The 23,456-nt window shown below is 51.0% G+C and overlaps 1 protein-coding gene across 1 annotated transcript; it reads left to right on the top strand.

The window, feature by feature from the left end:
* The first annotated feature begins 17,792 nt into the window (after positions 1–17,792).
* Positions 17,793–18,996, top strand: LOC120712642 (brassinosteroid-responsive RING protein 1-like). The gene has a single exon (XM_039998484.1). It carries the CDS (start codon positions 17,919–17,921, stop codon positions 18,573–18,575), a length of 657 nt encoding a protein of 218 aa, XP_039854418.1. The 5' UTR covers positions 17,793–17,918; the 3' UTR covers positions 18,576–18,996.
* Positions 18,997–23,456: the final 4,460 nt, after the last annotated feature.

Here is a 23,456-nt window from a genome sequence, read left to right as displayed (position 1 = left end):
TGCTCCGTGGTCAAAAAATCAAACTCAGGGAGTGGATGCGGGGATTGGTTGGTGCTGATGGTGAGGGCGATGCCAGTGTGACCGTGTCAGCGTCCCGCTTATATAACGTGAAAGAAGGAGCTGACACCGTGTGACAAATTCCAAGGGCCAAGTTCGCGACGTAGATGAGAAGGTCCGCAGGAGACACCACAGCACAATCATCGGCTACGCTTGGCGAGGACCCAATCAGTTTGAAGTCTACACTTCCGGAACGGTAGGTACTGGAAAAGCTATTCTAGATTTGGTTTGATTCTCCGTTCAAGTTTGATCAGTTCTTTCGTCATTTCATCACTGGAACAAAATCCGAGATTCCAATTGCTGCAAAACATTTGTTACTGACCAGCAGGGTGAATTCACCGGATTTCAATTCTGTGAGATTCTGGTACAGCATCTTCCTCCTGAACGAGCTGGGCTAGGTTAATGTCGGACCATGAATACAAAGGCAAAAGTAGCTTACAAGTTTGAAGTCCGTGACGGGCCCAAAAGTATTACTCTAGGATTGGGCATCCATGAGACCATGACCCGCCACGATTAGGCAGGCCACAGCGTGCGTGACCGGACCAAAAACAGCACAGAACAGCAAAGCTAGCCGACGAGATTGGGCCGGATCCAGTTAAAAATTTCGGACTTGCATCAGCGGGCAGGAGGCTCGAAAAGGGCTACTGGGTCTGTTGAGCTGGGCTGAATCAGGCCTGGGGAGCCCGGACGCCAACGCGTAAGCCTCCTGGACTTCTGAGTTTTTATTTTTTGATGACTGGACTTCTGAGTTTTGATCACGACTGCCCGTCAAATGATCAGATCGATGCTGTACAGGCATCCATGCGGTGTGTTTATGGAAGGAACGCTGCTTTGCTAGCAGGCAGCAGCAGTCAAAGAAACTAGGACACGGTACGCCACAATGCCTCCAGCGAGGTCTCCGGCTCATAGCACCCTTTTTTTGTCGTCCCTTTTATCATTTAATTAAAGTCTAATTGATTCGCTTCCAAATTGTAACATATCAAAATGTGGATAGGACTACAAATTTTGATACTAGTTTGTTTGAAAATTTTAAAGTAGTACACCTAATCAAATATTATTATTGAACTTGCTAAGGTTTGGTAAAAAAAGATTGGCATGCCCATATTTTGCTATTGTCCATATTTTAGGGGGAATAGTCCATTTTTCAATCCTTAACTATCGCAATCGTCCGATTTTCAACCTTAAACTCCAAAACCAGACATCATACACCCTCCAACTATCAAAACCGTGCAAAATACCCCCCTAAACCAAATCCACCCCGGTTTTTAGCCACGTCATCCGTCCAACGTGGACAAGCTAGCCCAGTCAACAGCCACGTTGCCCAATTGAAAGGCCAGCACACCCCGTCTGCCTACTCGTGCTCGCCGCAGGGGGGTGCTGCGCCGCTGCCGTCCTTGACGCAGAGGGCGCCGCCACTGAGGGATGCTGCGAGGGATGCTGCGTGTCGCCGTGCTCGCCGTAGAGGCCCCGCCGCTGGGGTGCTGTGCTGTTGCCGACATCGACGCAGGGGGCGACGCCGGCGCGGCGGCGAGGAGCCGACCCTACACGACCTATGAGACGAGGCGAGCTCAGCTATGGGTGATGTGCTTGAAGAGGAGTGGCCGACCATGGCCGGCGGCGTGGAGGTGGCGTCAGCCGGTGGCGAGGCGTGGAAACGACTCTGAAAACAAGGTGAACGTGGAGAGCATGATCTTTGGGGGCTCACCTAGGTCTGATGTGAGCCTTTGGACGAAGGAAACGGTGGCCGGACGATGAAGTTCCATGGTGGGTGGATCTGGAGTGGCCGGCGGCCATGGCGGCTCGGGAGAGCTCGATTCCCGAGCTGGGCGGAGATGAAACCCCTGTTGGAGAGGCCGAGGAGGGAGGTGCGAAGGTGGGGGAGCTGCTCCTGCGGTGGATTTAGGAATCATGGAGGGGGAAGCCGAATTTGGCCGAGGGTCGTGCTGTCCGGGCAGGCTACCGGAAGAAGAAGAAGAAGAAAAAGAAGACGAAGAAGAAGAAAGAGAGGAGCGCCGGGGAGGACGCAGCGGCGGCAAGGCAACGACAGGCGCAGGTGGCAGCGTCGGCGGCAGGTGATGGCTGTGGGGCCGGGGATCGACGCCGGCGTGGCTGCCGTGACCATCGTTGTGCCGTGGATATGGCCAGGAGAAGAAAAGAGAGTTGGATGGCCCACTTGTCTGTGAGAGAAAGAGAGAGGAGAGGTGCCACATTGGACGGGTGACGCGGACCAAAACCGGGTGGTTTCGGCTCAAGGGGGTAATCTGCACGGTTTCGAAGAGTTGAGGGTGTAGGATGTCCGTTTTTGTAATTGAAAAATCGGACGATCGCAATAGTTTATAGTCGAAAAATGGATTTTTCCCTATTTTAGTATGCCTACATTTGACATCCAATCAAGCAGATCCTTAATGACATGGATCGAGGAAGTGAGCGCTATTCAGAAATTCTTCAGATTAGGTACGACTCCGCGATGCCTTCGTGAGTTCTGGTTAAAATAAAAGCCCGTAAATGTATTTCTCAGAACATTCTAGCTCAAACGTGTATCTGGTGTCGCTTAATAAGTCCAATCTCCATGACGCGTCTGCAGTGCAGCCTGCGCTCGATGAGTCTGTGACGTTCGCTGGTGTTCCCGTCCGTCCAGTCCACACAAGTCGTGCACTCGTGCTTGCGGTTTGCGACGGAGTCGTGCCTGGTGAGAGGGACGGCCCAACTCCGGCAGGCCGATCTGCGGATGATACGGCAACGTTGTCTCAATATTATTCTTGGAACTTTGGAACCACAGATCGTCAGATCCTGTCGCCGCATATGACAAGAAGTCAACAGCCACACGTCGTGGACTCGTGCACCTCGTGCTTCATTAGTGAACGATGGACATATCCGATCCACTGCACACTGGTCGTTGATGCCCCGGACGCATGCACGATCCACCTGGGACTCGCACTTGTTGCCTTGTCGATTCGATGACGAGGTGAGGTACCCAAACTGGCGACAAGAGGGGTGAATGGGAGCCGATTAAAGTTTCTTTCGAAATCTGAATCGTCGGTTTATGTCCCAAAATCACCGCAAGCACTCGAATCTAAGTCAGCGAGAATAGCTATGGACAAGCTATCTCGAAGCAAAAGACCCAGGTCGCAGCGCGGAAGTAAAACGAGTCGAATTCCAGAACTGGCCTGCAGTGACCGGTCAGACCGGTTGCACAGACCGGTCAGACCGGTCGGGCTAGAAATTCAAATTCCAGACCGGTCAGACCGGTTACTTGGATCGGTCAGACCGGTCTCACCCAAACAGCCCGCCAACAAGGCTCCAAATGTCAAATCTTGAGTAAACGAAGTTCAAATTCGATGAAACTTGGAGGAAAACTTCGTAACTACCCCGTGAACATATCCCCAAAAGAACTCACCCAAAAGATTCACGGATCGAGAGAAATCGAGAAAAGATCATAGAGGATTGGGGTTTTCTCAAGAACACAAAATCGCCAATTCGTGAGAACTCTCGATTCCAGTAGGTTTAGCACTCGGCTAGAAGGATTAGAATCGTCACAAAGAGTCCATCAAACCACGAATTTAAGGGTTGGTCTCCTCTGAACAAGAAACACACCAAAAGAGGAGAATTAAACCCAAAACGCAAGAGAGAAGAGGAGGACGAGATGCTCAGCACACACAAGTGAATCTCAAACAAATTTCATCCATTAATCTCAAAAGAATTCACCTATACAAAGGCTAGAGCCATCCGCCCATCATCCACCCACTAGATTGAAGAGAATAGCTATAATCTAAACTCTCTTTGTGTTGGAGTCCTTGGTCCTAACCTAGAGCAGAGGCTGGGAGAAGGAAAAACTCAGAGAAAACAAAAGACTCAAGAGACTCACCCACCCACGGGCTGGTGGGGGGTATTTATACCCGGCTGCTATGGCCAGACCGGTCAGACCGGTCTAGGGGACCGGTCAGACCGGTCGGGTCTGCAGCAGCCCGCTATACAACCTCGATCGACGGCGGAGCTTCTTTCTTCGACTCGAAGTCTTTGCTGCGATGCCGCCACATCGACGAAGTACCGGTCCGCGGTTTTGGAGGGTCCGCGAAACCCGAGTAGGTGGCCGGTTTTGAGAAAACCGCCAAAACCTCACGCGCGGGAAGATTCCCGCCTCCACGCCGTGACCCTAGACGTCGTTCCCGCCTCGGCCTTCTGACGGCCCTAGACGCCGCCCGACGCCCGTCACCTCCTCACCCGCAGCGAGGCCCTAGACGTCGTCGACGCCCGTCGCCTCCGTCAGTCCCGAGACCGACGCCCGTGCCTCCACGACTTGGCGTCTTCAACCGCCGTCCGCCTCCTTGGTTTTGTGGCGCAAACCAAGAAACCCGCCTTCCGTCGCCGCTTGCGCCCTCGATCCAGGAGTGGACGCCACAGCTGCCGCCCGGTACGAGCTCCAGTCCCGGCTGCCCTTCACCGCCGTCCACCGCACGGTCCATCGGTCACAGCACCTCCACGGCAGCTCCCCGCCGACACTCGACGCCCGTGTACCTGCAATCCAAAGACCAAGCGTACGATCACACCGCACAGTTGACAATTCACTCATCACAGGCAGGGTAGAGTACTCACATTCCTCAATCTCCCCCTTGATGAGTGCATTGTCAACACACCACAAACGAACGAAGAGAAGTGAAACTAGAAAAGAACAAAGAAACACAAGCAAGTGACAAAAGGCTCAAAACGGCAAGAACAGTTACTTACTCAAGCAAAATCGATCCCCTAAGACAAGGGCAAAGACTCGACGCAATCGATCAAAAGCTAAAACATGACTCCTCAAAGACAGAGGTAACGCTCGACGCAGTCATGCAAGAAGCAGATGGAAGACGAGGAAAACCAGGAGCAGCAGAAACTCCCCAAGCAAAATTTTTCCCTCTGACAAGTGCAACTCTCCTAAAATGATGCACTCTCAAAGCCCTGTGCACAACAAGTTTTTCAAAAAATCAAACAAGTCTCCCCCTTGTTCGATCACTTCTCTCAACATTCTCCCCCTTGTTGGCATATGCACACATCAAGCCTAAAAAGACCTAAAGCTCCCCCTGAAGCTGAGACTCCCCCTGAACAGATGCTATACAATGAATGCGATGTAGGAGGTGTAAGTGAAAGCATTCAGGGATACAAAGATATGAGCAACATCTAGTCTCAAGCACGTGTGCATCCATAAACAGGACCCGCATCTAGCTCAACAGGGTATATCAAATCAATCTAGAGCTAGGCAAGTTCAGTTTAGGAGAAATAAAAACATCACCCATGATCTAGCACCAACAAGTAGGAAATGAAAAGCAGTGCTACTCAAACTCATACAAGTGAGCCAAACCAGCCAAAACAAGTTGCCAACATTCATTTTTCAATCAAATTTATAGCAATCAATTCTTAATGCCAGGGGTTAAAAGCTTGTCATGCTTTACTTAGCAACGAGACCAAGCCTATGCCAAAGGACAATCAGAAGCTTAAAGCATTCGTTTCAGTCATGCACAGTCTTGCCCGGGTTCTCACAAGTGCAAAGTGAGCCGTCCCGAAAGCTCGATCAGTGCGACAAGCAATCCCACATGGATCTTTTCAATCCATTTCAAGAACAGTTCAAGCAATTTTATCAGATTTAGATCATTTCAAATATGAATTGCTGAACGAAAAGCTACACTAGCATGAATAAGATAGCAAAGCATATCAACACGCCCTAACATGCTAGTAGCCAAGACAGGGTGATCATGTTTTCAGATTTTCAAAACAAAATAGCTTAACTCAGATGATGTCATATACACAGTGGAGCAAGCTATACATGATCAAGTTTATCAACTCACACTAGCAGGCATTAGAAGATCATAGCAATGTATACAAGAATGCTAGTGCAAGTGAGACAATGCAAAATGCAAACATGTACAATGCATATGCACAATGCAACTAACCAAGCTAAAACTTAAGAGAAAGACAAAGAAAAGCCAAAAGCTAAGCAACTGAAGAATTCAGCAAATACAACGGTTCAAAGACACACAGGACTAGACCAAATGGATCCAACTGAGTACCATGGAAAAGGCAACAATTAAAAAACCACAAGTCCATCCTGAGAGGAAAACGTACAAGCCAAACGCTCACATACCTCGATGAAGATCCTGCTGGACCTAGAGCCTAGCAAGCTCGAGGTCACCTCCCATGCGTCCTCAGCGGATCCATCTTCTGCTCGAACTGGTTCTTGTAGAGGTGAACGATCGAAGTGGAAGTAGTGGTACTGGATCGTCCTCCTGAGCTGAGGTAGTCAAAGCAGAAGGAGCCGGAGCCTGCAGCCGGCGCAGTAACTCCGGATCATCATCGGCACCTGAGGTAGAGCTCCTCCTCAACAAGTGATACCTAGCACAAGAGAAGCTAGGACACAAGGAAAAAACAAACACCAAAGATCCAGAGCAAAAACTCAAGCATATCATTAGGTGTTAGTCAAGCTACATGCAAGGGTATACCAAAAGACACTTTAGAACATATCAAGACAAAAGATATTCCTAGAAAAGTCTAAAGGCACTCAATAGTAAGAACCAATGTAGCTAGACGATATGTAGGAGATACTTGAGCTAGAAACCAGAACTAAGAAGCAAAAGCTACACAAGCATGAGGGGACTGGACAAAGCACACACCCTGAGCTAGCAAGAGTCATGACAAAATGAAAATCATAAAAACTAGCATACAGAGTGGCTAGTCCACCAAAGCACAAGCACAGACCTAGCAAGCAAAACAAGAAGAGATGTAGAATCTACAACATGTCACACGCAGAAAATGTACAAAGAACTCAAAAGACAAACTCAAATGTACAGAGGATACAACAGCCATCATGGGCTATCCATCAGCCTTGGAGAACCATCAAGTCTTGATCAAACCTGCATAAGACCAAGATCCATGGAGCACTTGTTCTCTACGCCTCCAACCTGCATCACCATCGCAACAAAGGAGGAGCAAACGTCTCGACACTGGGGTTAGCAAAGTGAGAAGCAAACCAGTGACGAGCCATATGCTCTACAGAAGGGAAAGCAAAGTCAGGCAAAGCGTATCCCCTGTCCCGTCTACCGCGAGGCTGACGATCACCACCGCGAGGAAAGCATGGACCCTCAAAACCTCCTCCAAAGCCTCGGTCCCGTGGTCCATAGCCGTACTGAAAACGACTAGGAGCACGGCCGGCAAAGCGACCACCCGCTGGAGCACGGTAACCACCACCGTCTCCCTGACCTCCACCTACACGGCGCGCCCTAGCATCTTGCCTATCACCACGCTGAGAAGGACCATGCACCCGAGCAGAGTACATGTCTGCATTCCATCTCTCCTGCTCTCTCCTCACAGCCCGCTTCCTCCTGAAGCAAAACTCCTCCAGGTGACCTTCCCTGTCACAGATCTCGTAGTGGTACCTCACCTCATGCTTGGGAGGTGGAGGCCTAGCCTACGGACGGGGAGGAGCAGCCCTTTTCTTCTGGGCAACCTAGGCTGTGGCAGCAGGGAGCGTGTCGAGGGGGTTCCTCAGCGCATTGGGCTTTGGAACCCAAACCTGCTTCTGCGGAGGTGCTTTTCGGTGGTTCTTTAAGCACACCATCCGTGGGATCAACAAGCGAAGGTTGCGTGCTCGTGCTAGCAGTGTTTCCAGTAGCCTTGCCAATCTTACCATACAACCTGTCAAAGTCTAACCTCGTGTATGTGTAACCGACCCCAAACCCATCACCACGCTTGAACTGCTTAATCATCATGCCCAATTGCGGCTCACTGCTAGAAACCCAACTCAGAATCGCCCTAAGGTATGTGTTCTCATTCTCCAAGTTGGTTTTCTCTACCGCAAGATTATCTAAATCAGCAATCAAACCAGGGCAAACAGAGCAGTCAATAGGTGGGCTAGACTCTACGACCTTAGTCTTTCCAAAAGACTTGATCAAAGCGTTCTTCTCCTCTAGCTCCAACCTAAGCGTGGGACAAAGCTTACAAGCACCAAGCAAAGCAGGCCTAGATCTAAGATCCTCTAGTTCACAAACAATAGTAGCAAACTTGGACTGCAAAGAAGCTAGATCAGACTTGAAGATAGGACACTCATCGCATTCAAGCACATAACTAACAATGGGAGCGTCCTTGACAAGTTCAAGCTCATGCTTGGCCTTGGCTAGCTCGTGAGACACGTCAAAAAGCGAAGTCTTAGCAACATCTAAGTTCGCGACGTTCTCATCATGCTTGGCACGGAGAGCAACAAGATTATTTATGTGAGATATGCAGCCAGCGCACTCATCCTCACTAGATTTCTTCCTAGCACAAGTCAGCTCAGCCCTAAGCTTTCTACGCTCTCTAGCTGCTTCCTTAAGCAGCCTCTTCTGGTTGTCGAGAGCACCATAAAACTCCCTAACCTCTGTATCAAGCAGGTCGATCGTGGAGTTTACCTCTGAATCGCTCTCGAATCCAGGAGAAGAGCCGGAGTTCGTCGGTGTAGCATGTCCACCCGAAGGCGCACGAGCACCATCGGCTTCGCCCGCCATGGTGCAGAAGCTCTTGCGCCGACCGGCCGCCAAGCAAAGGCCGATGAAGCCGGTGGCTTCCTTGTCCCGCTTCTTCTTCTTCTTGTCGTCGTCGTCGGAGGTCGGTGAAGAAGAGCGGTCGGTGTCGGAGCTCTTGTCGAGGTCGCTGAGCTGCGCCAGAAAGGCCTTCTCCTGCTTCTTGGCCTTGTACTGGAAGCGCTTCTTGAGCGACTCCTTGTTGAAGCGTCCTCCCCGGTCACGACTGCGGTGCTTGTGGCGCCGACGATCCTTGTTGGAGCCTCCCTCGTCGCGGTCGTGGTGGCGGTAGTAGTCGAAGGAGTTGTTCTGGCCACCGCTGGACTTCTTGGGGCAATCGGCGATGAAGTGGTTCAGATCGCCGCAGTTGTAGCACCCGGGGTTCTTCTTCCTCTGCCTGTTGTGGTAGACGCGCTGGAACTTGCTGATGAGGAGGCACAAGTCGTCGTCGCCCAGCGTCTCCAGCTGCTCCTCTGAAATAGAAGGTAAAGAGGCAAGAGAAAAGCCAAAAGCATATTTAGCGTTAGAGCTCGATCCACCTGGGCCAGTCACAAGAGCGACACTCTTGGAAGGAGGGGCACCATTGAGCTTGGCTCGTGTCTGGTTATCCACCTCCGTGGCCTTGAGCTTGCTGAAAAGCTCGTTCACGGTCAGAGTCTCATAGCCTGCAGACTCAATGATCGTGTTCACCTTGAGATCCCACACAGAGCGGTCAAGTGCGTAGAGCAACTTGAGAGCCTTCTCGTGCTCTATGTACTCAAGGGCACCAGCAGATCTCTTCGCATTGACCTTGTTCACAATCGACTGAAAACGACTGAACATCAGGTCAATGCTCTCACCCGGCTCCTGTGTGAAGTTCTCGTACTCACGCCGGTGAGTCTCGAACTGTCTGGTCTTCACCTGAGGTGTACCCTCGTGGTAATTCTCAAGACACGTCCAAATTTTATGGGCTTCCTCAAAACCCTGGACGCGTGAGAACTCCGCATGAGAAACGCCAGCGAACAAGGCATTGACGGCCTTGGCGTTAGCCTCGTGCTGGGTCACCTGAAGAGGTGTGGTCCGAACAGCAAGCACCTCGTAAAGCTGGTTCTTGGTAATATCCCAGACCTTGGCTCCCATGCTCTGCAAGAAGGCTCTCATGCGAACCTTCCAATAGGCATAGTCCTCGCCGGAAAACACCGGGATCTTACCAAGACTCGCCATGGTCGCCAAGTGGTTTTCGAATCGGTTAAGGTACTGAAAACCTCAACCAGGCTCTGATACCAATTGAGGGACCGAAACTGGCGACCAAAGGGGGGTGAATGGGAGCCGATCAAAATTTCTTCCGAAATCTGAAACGTCGGCCTATGTCCCAAAATCACCGCAAGCCCTCGAACCTAGGTCAGCGAGAATAGCTATGGACAAGCTATCTCGAAGCAAAAGACCCAAGTCGCAGCGTGGAAGTAAAACGAGTCGAATTCCAGAACTGGCCTGCAGTGACCGGTCGGACCGGTTGCAAAGACCGGTCAGACCGGTCGGGCTGGAAATTCAAATTCTAGACCGGTCAGACCGGTTACTCAGACCGGTCAGACCGGTCTCACCCAGACAGCCCGCCAACAAGGCTCCAAATGTCAAATCTTGAGTAAACGAAGTCCAAATTCGATGAAACTTGGAGGAAAGCTTCGTAACTACTCCGTGAACATATCCCCAAAAGATCTCATCCAAAAGATTCACGGATCGAGAGAAATCGAGGAAAGATCATAGAGGATTGGGGTTTTCTCAAGAACACAAAATCGTCAATTCGTGAGAACTCTCGATTCCAGTAGGTTTAGCACTCGGCTAGAAGGATTAGAATCGTCACAAAGAGTCCATCAAACCACGAATTCAAGGGTTGGTCTCCTCCGAACAAGAAACACACCAAAAGAGGAGAATTAAACCCAAAACGCAAGAGAGAAGGGGAGGACGAGATGCTCAGCACACACAAGTGAATCTCAAACAAATTTCATCCATTAATCTCAGAAGAATTCACCTATACAAAGGCTAGAGCCATCCGCCCATCATCCACCCACTAGATTGAAGAGAATAGATATAATCTAAACTCTCTATGCGTTGGAGTCCTTGGCCCTAACCTAGAGCAGAGGCTGGGAGAAGGAAAAACCTAGAGAAAACAAAAGACTCAAGAGACTCACCCACCCACGGGCTGGTGGGGGGTATTTATACCCGGCTGCTGCGGCCAGATCGGTCAGACCGGTCCAGGGGACCGGTCAGACCGGTCGGGTCTGCAGCAGCCCGCTGTACACCCTCGATCGACGGCGGAGCTTCTTTCTTCGACTCGAAGTCTTTGCTGCGATGCCGCCACGTCGACGAAGTACCGGTCCACGGTTTTGGAGGGTCCGCGAAACCCGGGTAGGTGTCCGGTTTTGAGAAAACCGCCAAAACCTCACGCGCGGGAAGATTCCCACCTCCACGCCGTGACCCTAGACGCCGTTCCCGCCTCGGCCTTCTGACGGCCCTAGACGCCGCCCGACGCCCGTCACCTCCTCGCCCGCAGCGAGGCCCTAGACGCCGTCGACGCCCGTCGTCTCCGTTAGTCCCGAGACCGACGCCCGTGCCTCTACGACTTGGCGTCTTCAACCGCCATCCGCCTCCTTGGTTTTGTGGCGCAAACCAAGAAACCCGCCTTCCGTCGCCGCTTGCGCCCTCGATCCAGGAGTGGACGCCACAGCTGCTGTCCGGTACGAGCTCCGGTCCCGGCTGGCCTTCACCGCCGTCCACCGCACGGTTCATCGGTCACAGCACCTCCACGGCAGCTCCCTGCCGACACTCGACGCCCGTGTACCTGCAATCCAAAGACCAAGCGCACGATCACACCGCACAGTTGACAATTCACTCATCACAGGCAGGGTAGAGTACTCACATTCCTCACGAGGGAAGATAACTTTACTAATAGTAGTTACTATCGGGATACCAGTAATTACTCCCTCTAACTAATTTTTACATTACATATTCACCGGCGGAGCTACAGCTCAGCCAACCTGGACTAGGGGCGGGTTTTTTTTAGTGCTTGAATTTGGCACGGACTAATCATAATTAAACACAAAGTAATTTCATAGATAATAGCTAATTATCGCACATCAAACTAATTTTTAGTCCTATTTTTTCCGTCCATATGAACCGAGCCTTAGTGATAGCATAGGAGACAACTCTTCTAACAATCGAACTTCCGGCACATTGTTGAGGGTTATTTTAGGGACCCACATGTGAGTAACTATTTGCTCGCTCCTTCCCCTCCCTCTCTCCCTCCTTGCCTAGCTCCTCTCCTCAGTTCATATGTGGCCAGGCAAAGCCTTAGCGTTGTGGGAGTGGCAAGGGCCACAATTTACCCTTGCCATTAATTCAACAAGGTTTCCGAAAAAGGTATGTTACGAACCTAAGTACGGGCTTTTTATTCAAAAATTAACCACTTTCATTTACTATACCATTATGGGTTTTACTTATTATAGAGATGGTGTGATTTGACTCTTTTTTCTTTCTTTTTAGCTGGAATAAAAAAGATTTCGGATATAGTTTTTCTTGTGGCGGCCCAGGGCGCGGTGTAGACCTAACGATTTTATTTTCTTTATGAGGTAAAAAGAAAATTAATGAACCTGCAAATACTATCAGCAAAGCAACAAGTATTATTTTTAACCAAGGAAAATAACTCATCATAAAGTAATAAAGACAAGCAGGGCCAAAATTTAAGGTTTCGAGTCACTTCACCTGATTAGTTGTGCTAGCTACATAGCTTTGCCTTCGAGCTCTCATTATTGGAATGGTGGGAAGAGTAGCTGCCGCTGGTGCATGCATGCGAATTGCGAGACCGGTGCAAGGCACCCCCCCGCAGGCCACCGTGGTACGTTGGAACCAATCATTCACCATTCAGGAACAAACGGTTCAACCATTCGTTGGAAATATGTCGATCGCGAAGCGTACGCGTTCAGGTTCGGTGCACTGCACCGCGCGCTCGTGACCGATCGTCGTCGTCTAAGGGTGGGCAACCGAGAAATCTACCAACGGATTCCACAGATCGGGTAGGGTATAGGAAGGACGTACGTGTATGAGCGGCCGATCGATGATTTGGTTTGTGAGCGGCGCCTTCATGCCTTTCGCCCTTTCCCCCATTGGATCGGGCCACTTCCATATGGGGTCGCGTGATCGCGTCACAGGCTCCAGCGAACCCCCATGCTTTTAGCCTTTTATGCCCAGTTGCCAACGGTTGCCCCCACGCGCAGCAAGCAAGTGCACGCGAAACAGCGAAAGGCCATCCACCCAGTTCCAGTTTCCAAACCGAGCCAAAACCTCTCTTCCGCTGGCGCACCTCCGCGGACTAGCGGCCGAAGCGTCGCAAAGCAAAGCTGCGGCCCCGGCCCCGGCGGCGGCGGGCGGCGGCCAGTCCGGTCAGTGTGCACGACCCATCCCCGCCAGCTGCAGCCACCACCATCGTCACTGGCTACAGCAGCCTGCAGCGGATGCCTAGTTGCTGGCCACTGCAGAGTGTCACGCACGGTGATGCTTGGGTTCCTCGTCAGAAAGCCTCAGCTGCCGATCGATGGCCCGCATGCGCCGTGCGCGTGCGAGCCCTGCGGGTGTTAAAAAAAAGGGAATGGATATGCATGTTACGCCACGGCGGCGAAAGGCGACGGGATCTGATAACGTATTAAAACATGCGGTTGGTTGTTACGTGATGAGGTGATCTAGCCATCAGATTGCTTGCCAAACTGAAATGCCAAGCAGCTCCAATAAAGGACCACGAGCTACGTACTACTAGGGCAGTGATGATGAGCGGACGATTTCTTTTCTTTTTTTTTGAAACGAAGCGGATGATTACTCGATTAGTGATTGATGTCCGTGAGCGGGCCGGGGAAAGCCAGCTCGATCGATCATATCGGTGGCTTTGCTTTGCGTCGTCCTGTTCCTTTTCGTCACGCTTTATGTCAGTTTCGTGGCGATCGCGCTAGCGTGCGGTTTTACGGTATCGTATATATCTGATAGATGAACAAGATCACATGGCGTTTGATTGGGATATGCTAGATTTATCGTCTGTGAATGATGATGAGAGCAAAATTAAAGGGCGTGGCTCAGTTGGGTCGCCATTAACAGGACTATACAAAACTTTTTGCCGGTCAAGTAGAGACCATGATGAGAAGGATTAAAAAAAAATCTAAAGTGCAAATCAGCGCTTCTTATTAGCTCATATACCATTTTTTATGAAAAAACAACTTTGGCAGTTGGTACCGCATGTTTACTAGAATTAAGCCTTTATCATAAAAAAGGGATTAACATATTGTGCGCACCTGACATGCATGAACAATTCACTCGCTACTACGAAGCTGAATTATTGACGATACAGCCTTATAATCGCCTCATAGTTTGTCCGCTTCCGTTTTTGTTTTTGTTTTTGTTTTTGTTTTCGTTTTTGTTCTACTAACAAGCATGAGCTGATTAAAGAATCACTACTTTGGCATGCCAGATGAACTATAATGAGGGTAATAAGGAGCCAAAGTATTCTGCGTTCAGATAGGCGTGCGTCATGCGAGATAATTAAAGAGCTTAACAACATCACATTGAATAATTTTAAATTAAAGATCATGTTAACAGCATGGATGATCGTCGGTCGTCAGGTTAAATCTCGTACGTTTTTTTTAGAGAAAAAAAACCTCGTACGTTTTGGCCTGGCGCGCGAGTTAGCTGAAGAACATGCTACCAATATATCACAGATTAACAAATTGATTCAAGTACATAAAGCCCGGCCCCACCGCAGCTTAATTTGCATTTTTGCATTGCAGCCACGCCTCGCAGGTGAGCAACTGAGTACTGTGATGCCGGCGGCCGTCAGTGCGGTGGCGTCTCTCGCCAACAGCTGGAGACCCGGAAAGTCACGCGCGACCGGTCGATGGACGAGCGCTGCTGGTGGGTGGCTGATCGTGGGCGTCCCTTTTCGGTAAGGTGCGGAGGCACCACACTAATCCGTTGCCTACTTGCGTGTCCTGCTTGGACGATCTGTTCCAGGATGCTCGGCTGGTTGATGTGATCAGCAAACTACTCACACACCCCAGAAACAGAATGTTTACGATCGTTCGGGAACGGCAAAATAAAGGTGTTCTTTCATCAGACCAGATTAGGATTTGCATTAGCGTGAAGTTCGTGTGCACTGTCTCCATCCGTTCCAAATTATAGATTGTAAATCCAATATATAACTTTTGCTATGCACCTGGATACATATTATATCTAGATACGTAATAAAATCTATATATTTTGTTGTGCCAAAATGATCTACAATTTAGAACGGATGAAGTATTCAGTCGAGTTTTTTCTTTCTTTCTTTCTTTTCGAAATGAAGCACAGAGGAGCTGATTGTTATATTGGAGTTCTTCGTGGTGGCTTCGCACAATTGAAGACATGATTCAAATATTAATGACTACCATTTGTTAAGCATGTCAAATACGGTCGAGTCATCACTCATCAGCAGTGCAAGGCATCTGCTATGCAGTATATATACGCTGGGACTCTGCAAATGCCCAACAGAAGAAATTAGCAACGATTGGTTAGCCGGTCCAAGATGTGGGCTGCAAGCAGATCGCCGGGAAGATGCCATCCTTCTCCTGCCGGCACCTAACAACGAAAGTGGTATCGTGGGGCATGCATCGCTTTGTTGGGCATTAGGGACCCCATAATGGTCATGGGTAGTCTGTAGTCATCTTCGCCGGCAACGAAGGAAATTCACCGTCCGGCTCTACTTGTATCCATGGATAAGGGTTGGGTTGAGGGGGTTAATGTTAAGTGATAAATTTTACACCTATTAGTATTTCTACTTTTGCTAAAAATTTAAATCTTAGCTAAATTTTAGCCCACGCTATTAGCACTCATATCTGAATACACCATTTCTAAAGTTTAGCACTTTTACCCATTAGCACTTGGATTCAAATGGAGCCTAAACTTTAGACCTCAAGTTTAGTCCATTAGGTAATTCAGTGGACTAAATTGTGGACTAAGTTGTTCCACCTCAACTAAAGTTTAGTCCATTAGTTCTCAAAATTCACATAATTTGGACTAAAGTAACCCGCGAACTATAAAAAGACCAACTACCCTCACTATATGCACGTAGGCACAACAATAGTATAATCCAAGGGTAATAAGAAAGGATATTTCTATATTCCATTCTACGTCCCAACTAAGGCCCTGTTTAGATGCGAATTTTTTTGGGTGTAAAGTATTATAGCACTTTCGTTTGTATTTGGTAATTATTATTCTGTTATGGGTTAATTAGGCTCAAAAGATTTGTTCTGCAAATTATAGACAAATTGTGTAATTGGTTATTTTGTTTAGCTACATTTAATACTTCATGCATGTGTTGAAATATTTGATGTGATGGGGAACTTTGTAAAGTTTTGGAATTTTGAAGGCAACTAAACAAGGCCTAAGATTTAGTCTATGGATCTAAATAGGTATGGACTAAAATTTAGTTGTCTAAAGTTCAGTAGTTCTAGATCTGATCGAGACTTTAGTAGTACTTACAGAAATTACAGGTCCGGGAGGATTCTATGAACGACGCTAAATCAGACAAGCTAGCTAATCGAAGTTCAACATGGACCAGCCGGCATTTACTATGTGCTTGGACGAGAGGAATTCGAGTCAAAACCTTATTCTCTGTTTCTCGTAGAACCGTCGTGTGTGGAACTAGGGAAGTAATTCCAGAGCCAGTTGCCGGACGGCAACTCGGCAAGTAGCCGGACCATACCAAGTTGGAGCGGACGAGACACTGCGAGTGTACATGAGACGAGACAAACCGGGGACCAACCTCCCGTTCGGCCCCACCGCCCAAACAAAGCGCAGCAAAAGAATACGGAGAACCTTCCTGCGAGCATCCACCCCTTTTAAATCCCGACAGGACAGCCCACACAGCTCACAGCCTCGAACAGTTGAACTTGGACTCTCCCGATCTGGAGATGACTCAGATGAGAATAGATCCTGGTGGAACGCTGCTTCGCAACCAAAATGACAGCTCCAGCATTGCGTTGCACAACTATACTGTATGTAAACAATCTCTCTGGTCATAAGTGACATTTTTGAACAAGATTCCGCCGCCATTATTTTCAAATATCCAAACTCAACGTGCCTCGTTTCCAGAAAAAAAAACCCGCAACGTATAGAAATCATGTGGTGACACTGTGACAGTTGAGACAAGTACGTACGTACTTACAGGGACAGGGCCACCCCCGGAATAATCTTTGCATTTTTGTAAGAAAAGGAATAATCTTTGCATAGCGGGCAAGTAATAGCAGCACACTGACGATTAGTGTAGGACTACAGGCTATACACAGCAAATCACATTGCAGGCCGCCGAGATGGGTGGCCCAAAGAAAATTCCCCCTCCGCCGTCGCGTCACCGGGGGGTTTTTTTACCGACCGGTGAGGTGAAACCGCTGCCGGGTTCCGGTTTACCGGTCCGGTTTGACCGGAAATCGGTAAAAATCAGTCAAATTCAAATTTCAAACTATAGACGCCAGTTCAATCGGTTTCCACCAGTTAGCTGACTGGTTTGACCGGTACACCGGTCCAGTTTGAGTGGAAACCGGTCCGTTGAACAAAAAAACCTATTTTTGTTCAAAATTTGAATTTTTGTATAACATGTTTTTAGCCTAAATGAACCCTCCAACCCTTTTTTTACTACTTTTATATTAATATAATGTATAACATATTTTACATTGTATTTGTATATTTTTGTATGCACACTTTTTTTATTTAACTTCAAATGCCTGCAAAGTATACTAAATGAATGAATATTTGAAAAAATTTGACACCATTAGATTCGTCGCACCTTGAAATTTTTTTAGAAATTTTTTTATTTTTTGAATTCAAATTTAAATTTTAAATTTAATCCAGTTTAAAATCGCCTCAAACCGGAACCGTCCGGACTGGTTTGACCAGTTATGGAATTTAACCCTGCCCGTCACCGGAAGAACCCCCGGTGGGTCGCCGAGCAGAGCTCCCCAGCCTCCAGCACGAGTCCGAGCCCACCAGACCACCGCTCGCCCAATCCCAAGAGAGAGAAGAGACCAACGCGCCCGCACACGCAAACCAACCAACCACGGAGGACTCTCCCCGCGACCGTCACCGATGCTTCCGCGTTACTCCCCGCACTCCCCCTGCAGCGCTGCTCCGCTCGCCGCTTTATAAACGAGCTGCCCCCGCTCAGTCCTCCACTCCTCCACGCACGCACGCACGAGCGCGGCAGCACCACCACGCCCCGCCACGCCACCACGGAGCTCCGCTCCGGTCCGCAGCCCACCGGCGGCTCCAACCAAGATCGACGCGACGATGGGCTTCCCCGTGGGGTACCCGGAGATGCTGCTCCCGCGCGCGCTGCTGCAGGCGCTCCTCCTCCTGGGCCACCTCCACCGCTTCCTCCTCTGGGCCTTCCACGCCGTGGGGCTCGGCGACCTCATCGACCTCGGCTGCAACGACTACTACTACCCCGCGCCGCCCTCCGCGGCGGCGGAGCGAACAACCGGGCGCGACGCGGCCGCGCCGCCGCTGCAGCACCGGCGGCCGGAGTTCAGGCCCGTCCCCGCGGTGCTCGTCGAGGAGGCGCTCCCCGTGGTGCGGTTCGAGGAGCTGGCGGCCCCGGCGTGCGGGGGCGGCGACTGCGCGGTGTGCCTGAGCGGCATCGGCGCCGCCGACGAGGTGCACCGGCTCAGCAACTGCCGCCACGCCTTCCACCGCGGCTGCCTCGACCGCTGGATGGCGCACGACCAGCGCACCTGCCCGCTCTGCCGCGCGCCGCTCATCCCGGGATCCGCCGCCGCGGGGGACCCCGGCTGGGCAGCCGCCGCCGCGCCGTGGGCCGACGCTGCCACCGACTACGACATGTCCTACCCGTCGTCGCTGCCGTCGACGCCGCTGCTGATGGTGCCCACCCCGACGCTGCTGCGGCCGCACGAGCTGCTGCTCACCGGCCTGGGCGGCTTCCAGTGAGCCGCTGCCGCTGCGTGGCTGGCAGACTGGCAGGTCACGCGGGATCCGTGGCGAGGCAAACCGCGTCGTCGTCATGTGCGGCCCGCACCGCCCGGTCGGTCAGACGGGTGACCGCCGCCAAAGCTGGTCACCCACCGCCCAAGCCCGCTGCAGCAGCACACGGTTGGCCTCGTGCCGTGTCATCGTCTTCCACGACGGCCTCGGCCCGTCGGCCGGCGAAACCAACGGCAAAGGAGACCGCCCCGGTTTTTACAGCGGCTCCGGCAAAAGATTGAAAAAAAAAAGAAAATTTAGGAAATTAATTACGCAAGTAGGTTGCCGTGTAGGATGATTCCATCTTCCAAGCCAGTGGAGTTGCGAATCTTTATGTAGATGATATGAAATTTGCTGAACATGAACTCTGGATCCCGTGCAGTTTTAATTTTGCTCCGCTCGAGCCGTTTCTTCGCCTCAAATCATTCGAATTATATATTTCCCCCGACCCATTTGCCCGTGTCCAGCTAAGAAGATGGATATGAGGGTATCCGGCGCCACGCTGAAGACAAACCCGACTCGAGATATTCTAACCTGACGAGGAAAACAAGCCTGGTTCTTCGTATTTTCTTTACGATTCCACCTGGTTTATTTAACAAAACAATGTAAGAGTGGCCGGGATTAGGAAGCTGACCGGCGATCCCATCACGTTTGAGTGTTGGACCCACCTGGCGTGGCGTGGTAACCTCATAAACACCGGGGGCGTCCATTCATCGCCCTCTGCGATTGGATTTCAACCAATCGCAGAGGCCGAGCGCCCCCGCCGCCGCTAACCGAGATCACATCCCCGTCCTCCCCCGGCGCCACGCCCCCGCCTGGGACCTGGCCCGGCCGTCGGCGCCCACCACCCCAGCCGCCCCGCCCGGGACATGGCCCGACCGTCGGCGCCCACCACCCCGGCCGGCGATGTCCCCGCCGCCGCCGCCGGACTTCCCTGCCCCCCCCCACTCTTCTAAGGCTGCCGGTGGCCAGCGCCGCCCCAATCCTCGGCAACCCCGGACCATAAGGTCCGCCGCCGCCCTCCACCACCCCGACCGCCGGCGACCTCGCCGGCGGCCGCTCCCCCCACCAACCACCTCTCGCCGCCCACCCCCTCCCCCTCCTGTAGCTCGCAACTGCCGCCGCCCAAGCCGCTACCCCGAAGTCTGGCTGCCGCGCTCGCCGGGGAAGAAGCAGAGCACAGTAGCAGCGGCGCCTTCTGCGACAGCACGCATGGCACCCGCGCGCGCGATAAATAGACACCGCGCATAAACCTGGCCTGCCCCATAGGCAATGCGCAACCGTAAGATACGCGCCCGGATGGTGTCGAGTCGACCCGTGGCGTTCGCTCGACAGCGACCGGCTTCTGGCAGGCGGCAGCCGCGGGCGGGCACTATTCTAATGCAGTAACGTTCCCAAGTAGAGAGGACGTAGCTGCGACGAACATTCCTGAATTGACACTTAACTGAACAGTGAAAGCAACACTCGGACGATACGATTCACCTGGCCCCGATTGCAATTAGCAGGGCCACTAAACTAAAGCGAGAAGCTAGTGAGCTCTAGAAGCTACCGAGCTCCATCCTTCCTTCACGCTCAGCTCCTGCTCGTTGCAGCAGCGGGGAACCTTCTGCCGCTGCGATTAGTAAAATCACTAGAAAAACCGGCACGTCTTTGCCACGCCATGACCTGTAGGTCAGTGTGGTGGAACCCCTAATATTTGTTTATAGTTTCTGTGATACGAAGAAGAATGTGTAGGGTGGTGATTAATAAAGAGAAGAATGTGGAAACTCTGACGAAAAAGCTTAATTGTTCAGCATTTGGATGCACGCACGCAATTATTTTTGTTATGATAACTTGGCATATATGATACACCAAAATATTACATGCTTGTGCTATTTTCCTTCTGTTTACTTTGCTGCTATGCCTCCCTCTTTCATGCTAGCAATACTGTTGCGACTAGTTAAACTGGCTGCCTCTCTATGGGAGAGAGGATTGTTCCTTTTCCTTTTCTGAACTGCTAAACTCTGTAATTTCGTTGCTATTAGTGATGAAATTCGGGCTCTGCCCATGGTGGAAAAAAAATTACATACTTGTGCTTATCTTTGGTGTTTGCTAGTTGGAAAGAGCAAAAATATGTACCCTTCCTAAATTTCAGAGCTATTTGTGCAAAATAATAGTAGATCATAGTATTTGTCTTGTGACATTCACCATATGTTCAGAAAAATATAATGCATTAACTAAAAACACATAGAGTACTTGTGTGGACAGCCCACCTCTTTTTTATATCTCATTTGGAGATACTCTCTTTTGTCTTAAAGAGCTAGGGTTTGAGAAAGAGGGAGAGTGGCACTTTGTTTGACCTTTTTGCCTTTAATTTGGCTAGGAGTGGCTTATAACCGGACCTCGTGGAGTAATCAAAAGATTGATTTCTTGTCTCATTTTTGCACCCCCGAGCATTTTTTTTCTTTTTTCTAGGATTTTTGGGTGGGTTTTTGTGTGATTTTCAATTTTGAAGATTTAATCGGTCTTTTTGCAAATTTCTTTTTGGATCTGTTAGATATTGAGGTTGTGCTTCTGTGGCTCAAGTTTCGTTCAGATTCATGAAGTTTTGAGTGAGTAATTTGCGTTGGGAGTTTTTTTTTTGTTTTCTCCTTTTCCTTCTTGCTTTTACCTTTCTGCTGCAGGATCTAGCGTGGGCTTTGCATCGCGTGGTGCGCGTGCGAGCCAGCAGTGTGGCGTGCGGCGGCACGCAGGCACGGTGTGGCGACGGTGGCGGACGCAGCGAGGCGCGCGCAACGCCAATGTCGGCGGTGGAGGGTGCTCGAGCAGTGCTAGCCAGCGGGGCTTCGGATGCGGTCCACCAGGCGGTGCGACACCCAGCCCAGACAGCAGCCCGTGTCACACCAAATAGGCGCCGGAGTCCAAGCTCGGAGGCAGGCCAGCTCCAGGGTCAATTGCAACCCAACATGAGCAAGTGCACACAGACCAGTGGAGGGCACGCTGGTTTGGGCTGCAAGTTGTGCTAGGGCTATAGCAGCTGTTGGATGCAAATTATATAGCTGCCAATTCTTATAGACGTGGCCTAATGGTGGGGCAAAAATTGCCCCCAATTAGGTCTTTTAAAGATACCAGTTGCAGGCTCCAAAGTGATCGTTGCTGGCGGTCTCTGGCTGCGTGCAGCGACAATGAGACCAACGGATGGAAGGGCTGTTTCGTGGGGGCTCCTATGCATCTTGTGGAAGATAGATAAGCTATCTATCTTTAAAGTCCATTTGTCACAATTAGCTGCGGCAAATATGTTTAACATTTTGATAGTATTAACTCAACATTTGTTATAAACAGATTCAACATTTGATTTCAAATTGTTGGAACTGTAAAGAGAAAATGTTGAAATTGAAAGCGCGAAATATTGAAAATACTAAATTAAAATGTTGAAGGCGCTTCTTCTCCGACGAGCAATCTTCTTCTCCGGCGAGCTCGGCGTGCAGCGGCGGCACAGGCGGGCGGGCGGCGGTGGCTGGCGAGCATGGCACGCGGCGGCGGCACCGGCGGGCGGAGGCGGGCGCGACCTCAGCGTGCGGGAGCGGCAGCTCGCCGGGCTCAGCGCGCGGAGCCGCGGAGGCGCGTGCGGGCAGCGGTGGCCGTGCCCACGCTGAGCAGCGGTGGCGGCAAGTCAGGCGCGACGTGCGGGACAGGAGGGCGGCGGGGCAGGGAGCGCCAGCGGCGGTGGGGTGCGCGGGCTGCGTGGGATGGCGGCGGGGGTAGGCAGGGAGCGCGCAAGTGAGAGAGGGTGAGAGTTAGGGTTTGGTTGTGTCGATCCAAGGGTTGCAAAGAGTTGCACGAATCTCAAATATTGAAAGATGTGGAAGAAAAAAATCTACCGGAAAATATATAGAATTGGCGCTGTTTCGTCCCATGGGGGTGAGGAAATCGGACGGGCTCGCGACCCATAATTGGTCATGGCCAAGAAGGGCTGTGAGCATGGGCCCCACAGCCACAGCCACGGGCTCTCGCCATCATGCATGGGGCGTGGGGCTTTTGGCCCAGCACGCTTTCGACGTGCCGGAAAAAAAAACCCGGGTGACCTCCGGAGTTCAGTAAATTCCTGCCGTGCCTCTCGCTGCACAGGGAAACTGGGAAAAGGGTCGATTATCCTCTAGCTCGGGGCTTTGTTTGGAGGACGGAGGCGAACTCATCAGTCCATTTTCAGCACAGCACGTCCGATTGCGATTGCTGCATTGCTGGTGCCTGCTCCAAGCAGCACAGGATCAATGCAACATGGTAAACTGTGAATTACCCCTCTGATGGCGAGCAGCAACACGGTAACGGTAACTCCCCCTCGCGAGGATTTCTCTCGAGAATGGCGCCCAATTACATGTCGCTCTGAAGGAATGAAATTGGACATGAGCAAAAGCAGGGCACGCTCAGAGAGAGTGCAGCGCCCTCACGGCACGGGGAATTGCCTAGCTGCAACTGAAAACATCCCAGCACTCTCCACCTGTTAACATCGTTCTGTTTCACTATTGGATTTCTCCGTTTGCAACGGGGAAGAAGACAGAGACAACAGGTTTAGCGGTCTGGGCCCTTAGGCTTCACTTTGTGCTGAAAAAAAGCCCATGGACAGTATAGAAACTTTAAGCCCAACAGTATAGAAACTTTAAGCCCAACAGACCGGGTTTGAGGCCCACAGGCCACAACCACTCAACATAGGACCAGAATTATCGACTCAACGAGACGAAGAACTGAAACCGAAAGCGCGAGAAACGAACGGAGCCGATGAGGTGAACCTGAACCGCTCCCATCAAGGCGCGAGGAGAATGGGCAGCCCGCCGATCTCCCCCTCCGTGCGCGCCGTAAAAATCTCACTCT

Source organism: Panicum virgatum, chromosome 1K (genome assembly GCF_016808335.1).
Source record: "Panicum virgatum strain AP13 chromosome 1K, P.virgatum_v5, whole genome shotgun sequence".
Lineage (NCBI taxonomy): Eukaryota > Viridiplantae > Streptophyta > Magnoliopsida > Poales > Poaceae > Panicum > Panicum virgatum.
Note: the sequence above shows the minus strand (reverse complement) of the source record. Positions and strands in the feature narration are given on the sequence as shown.

Coding starts and splice junctions, on each gene's coding strand:
- LOC120712642 (XM_039998484.1), top strand. CDS start 17,919: ATGGGCTTCCCCGTGGGGTACCCGGAGATGCTGCTCCCGCGCGCGCTG.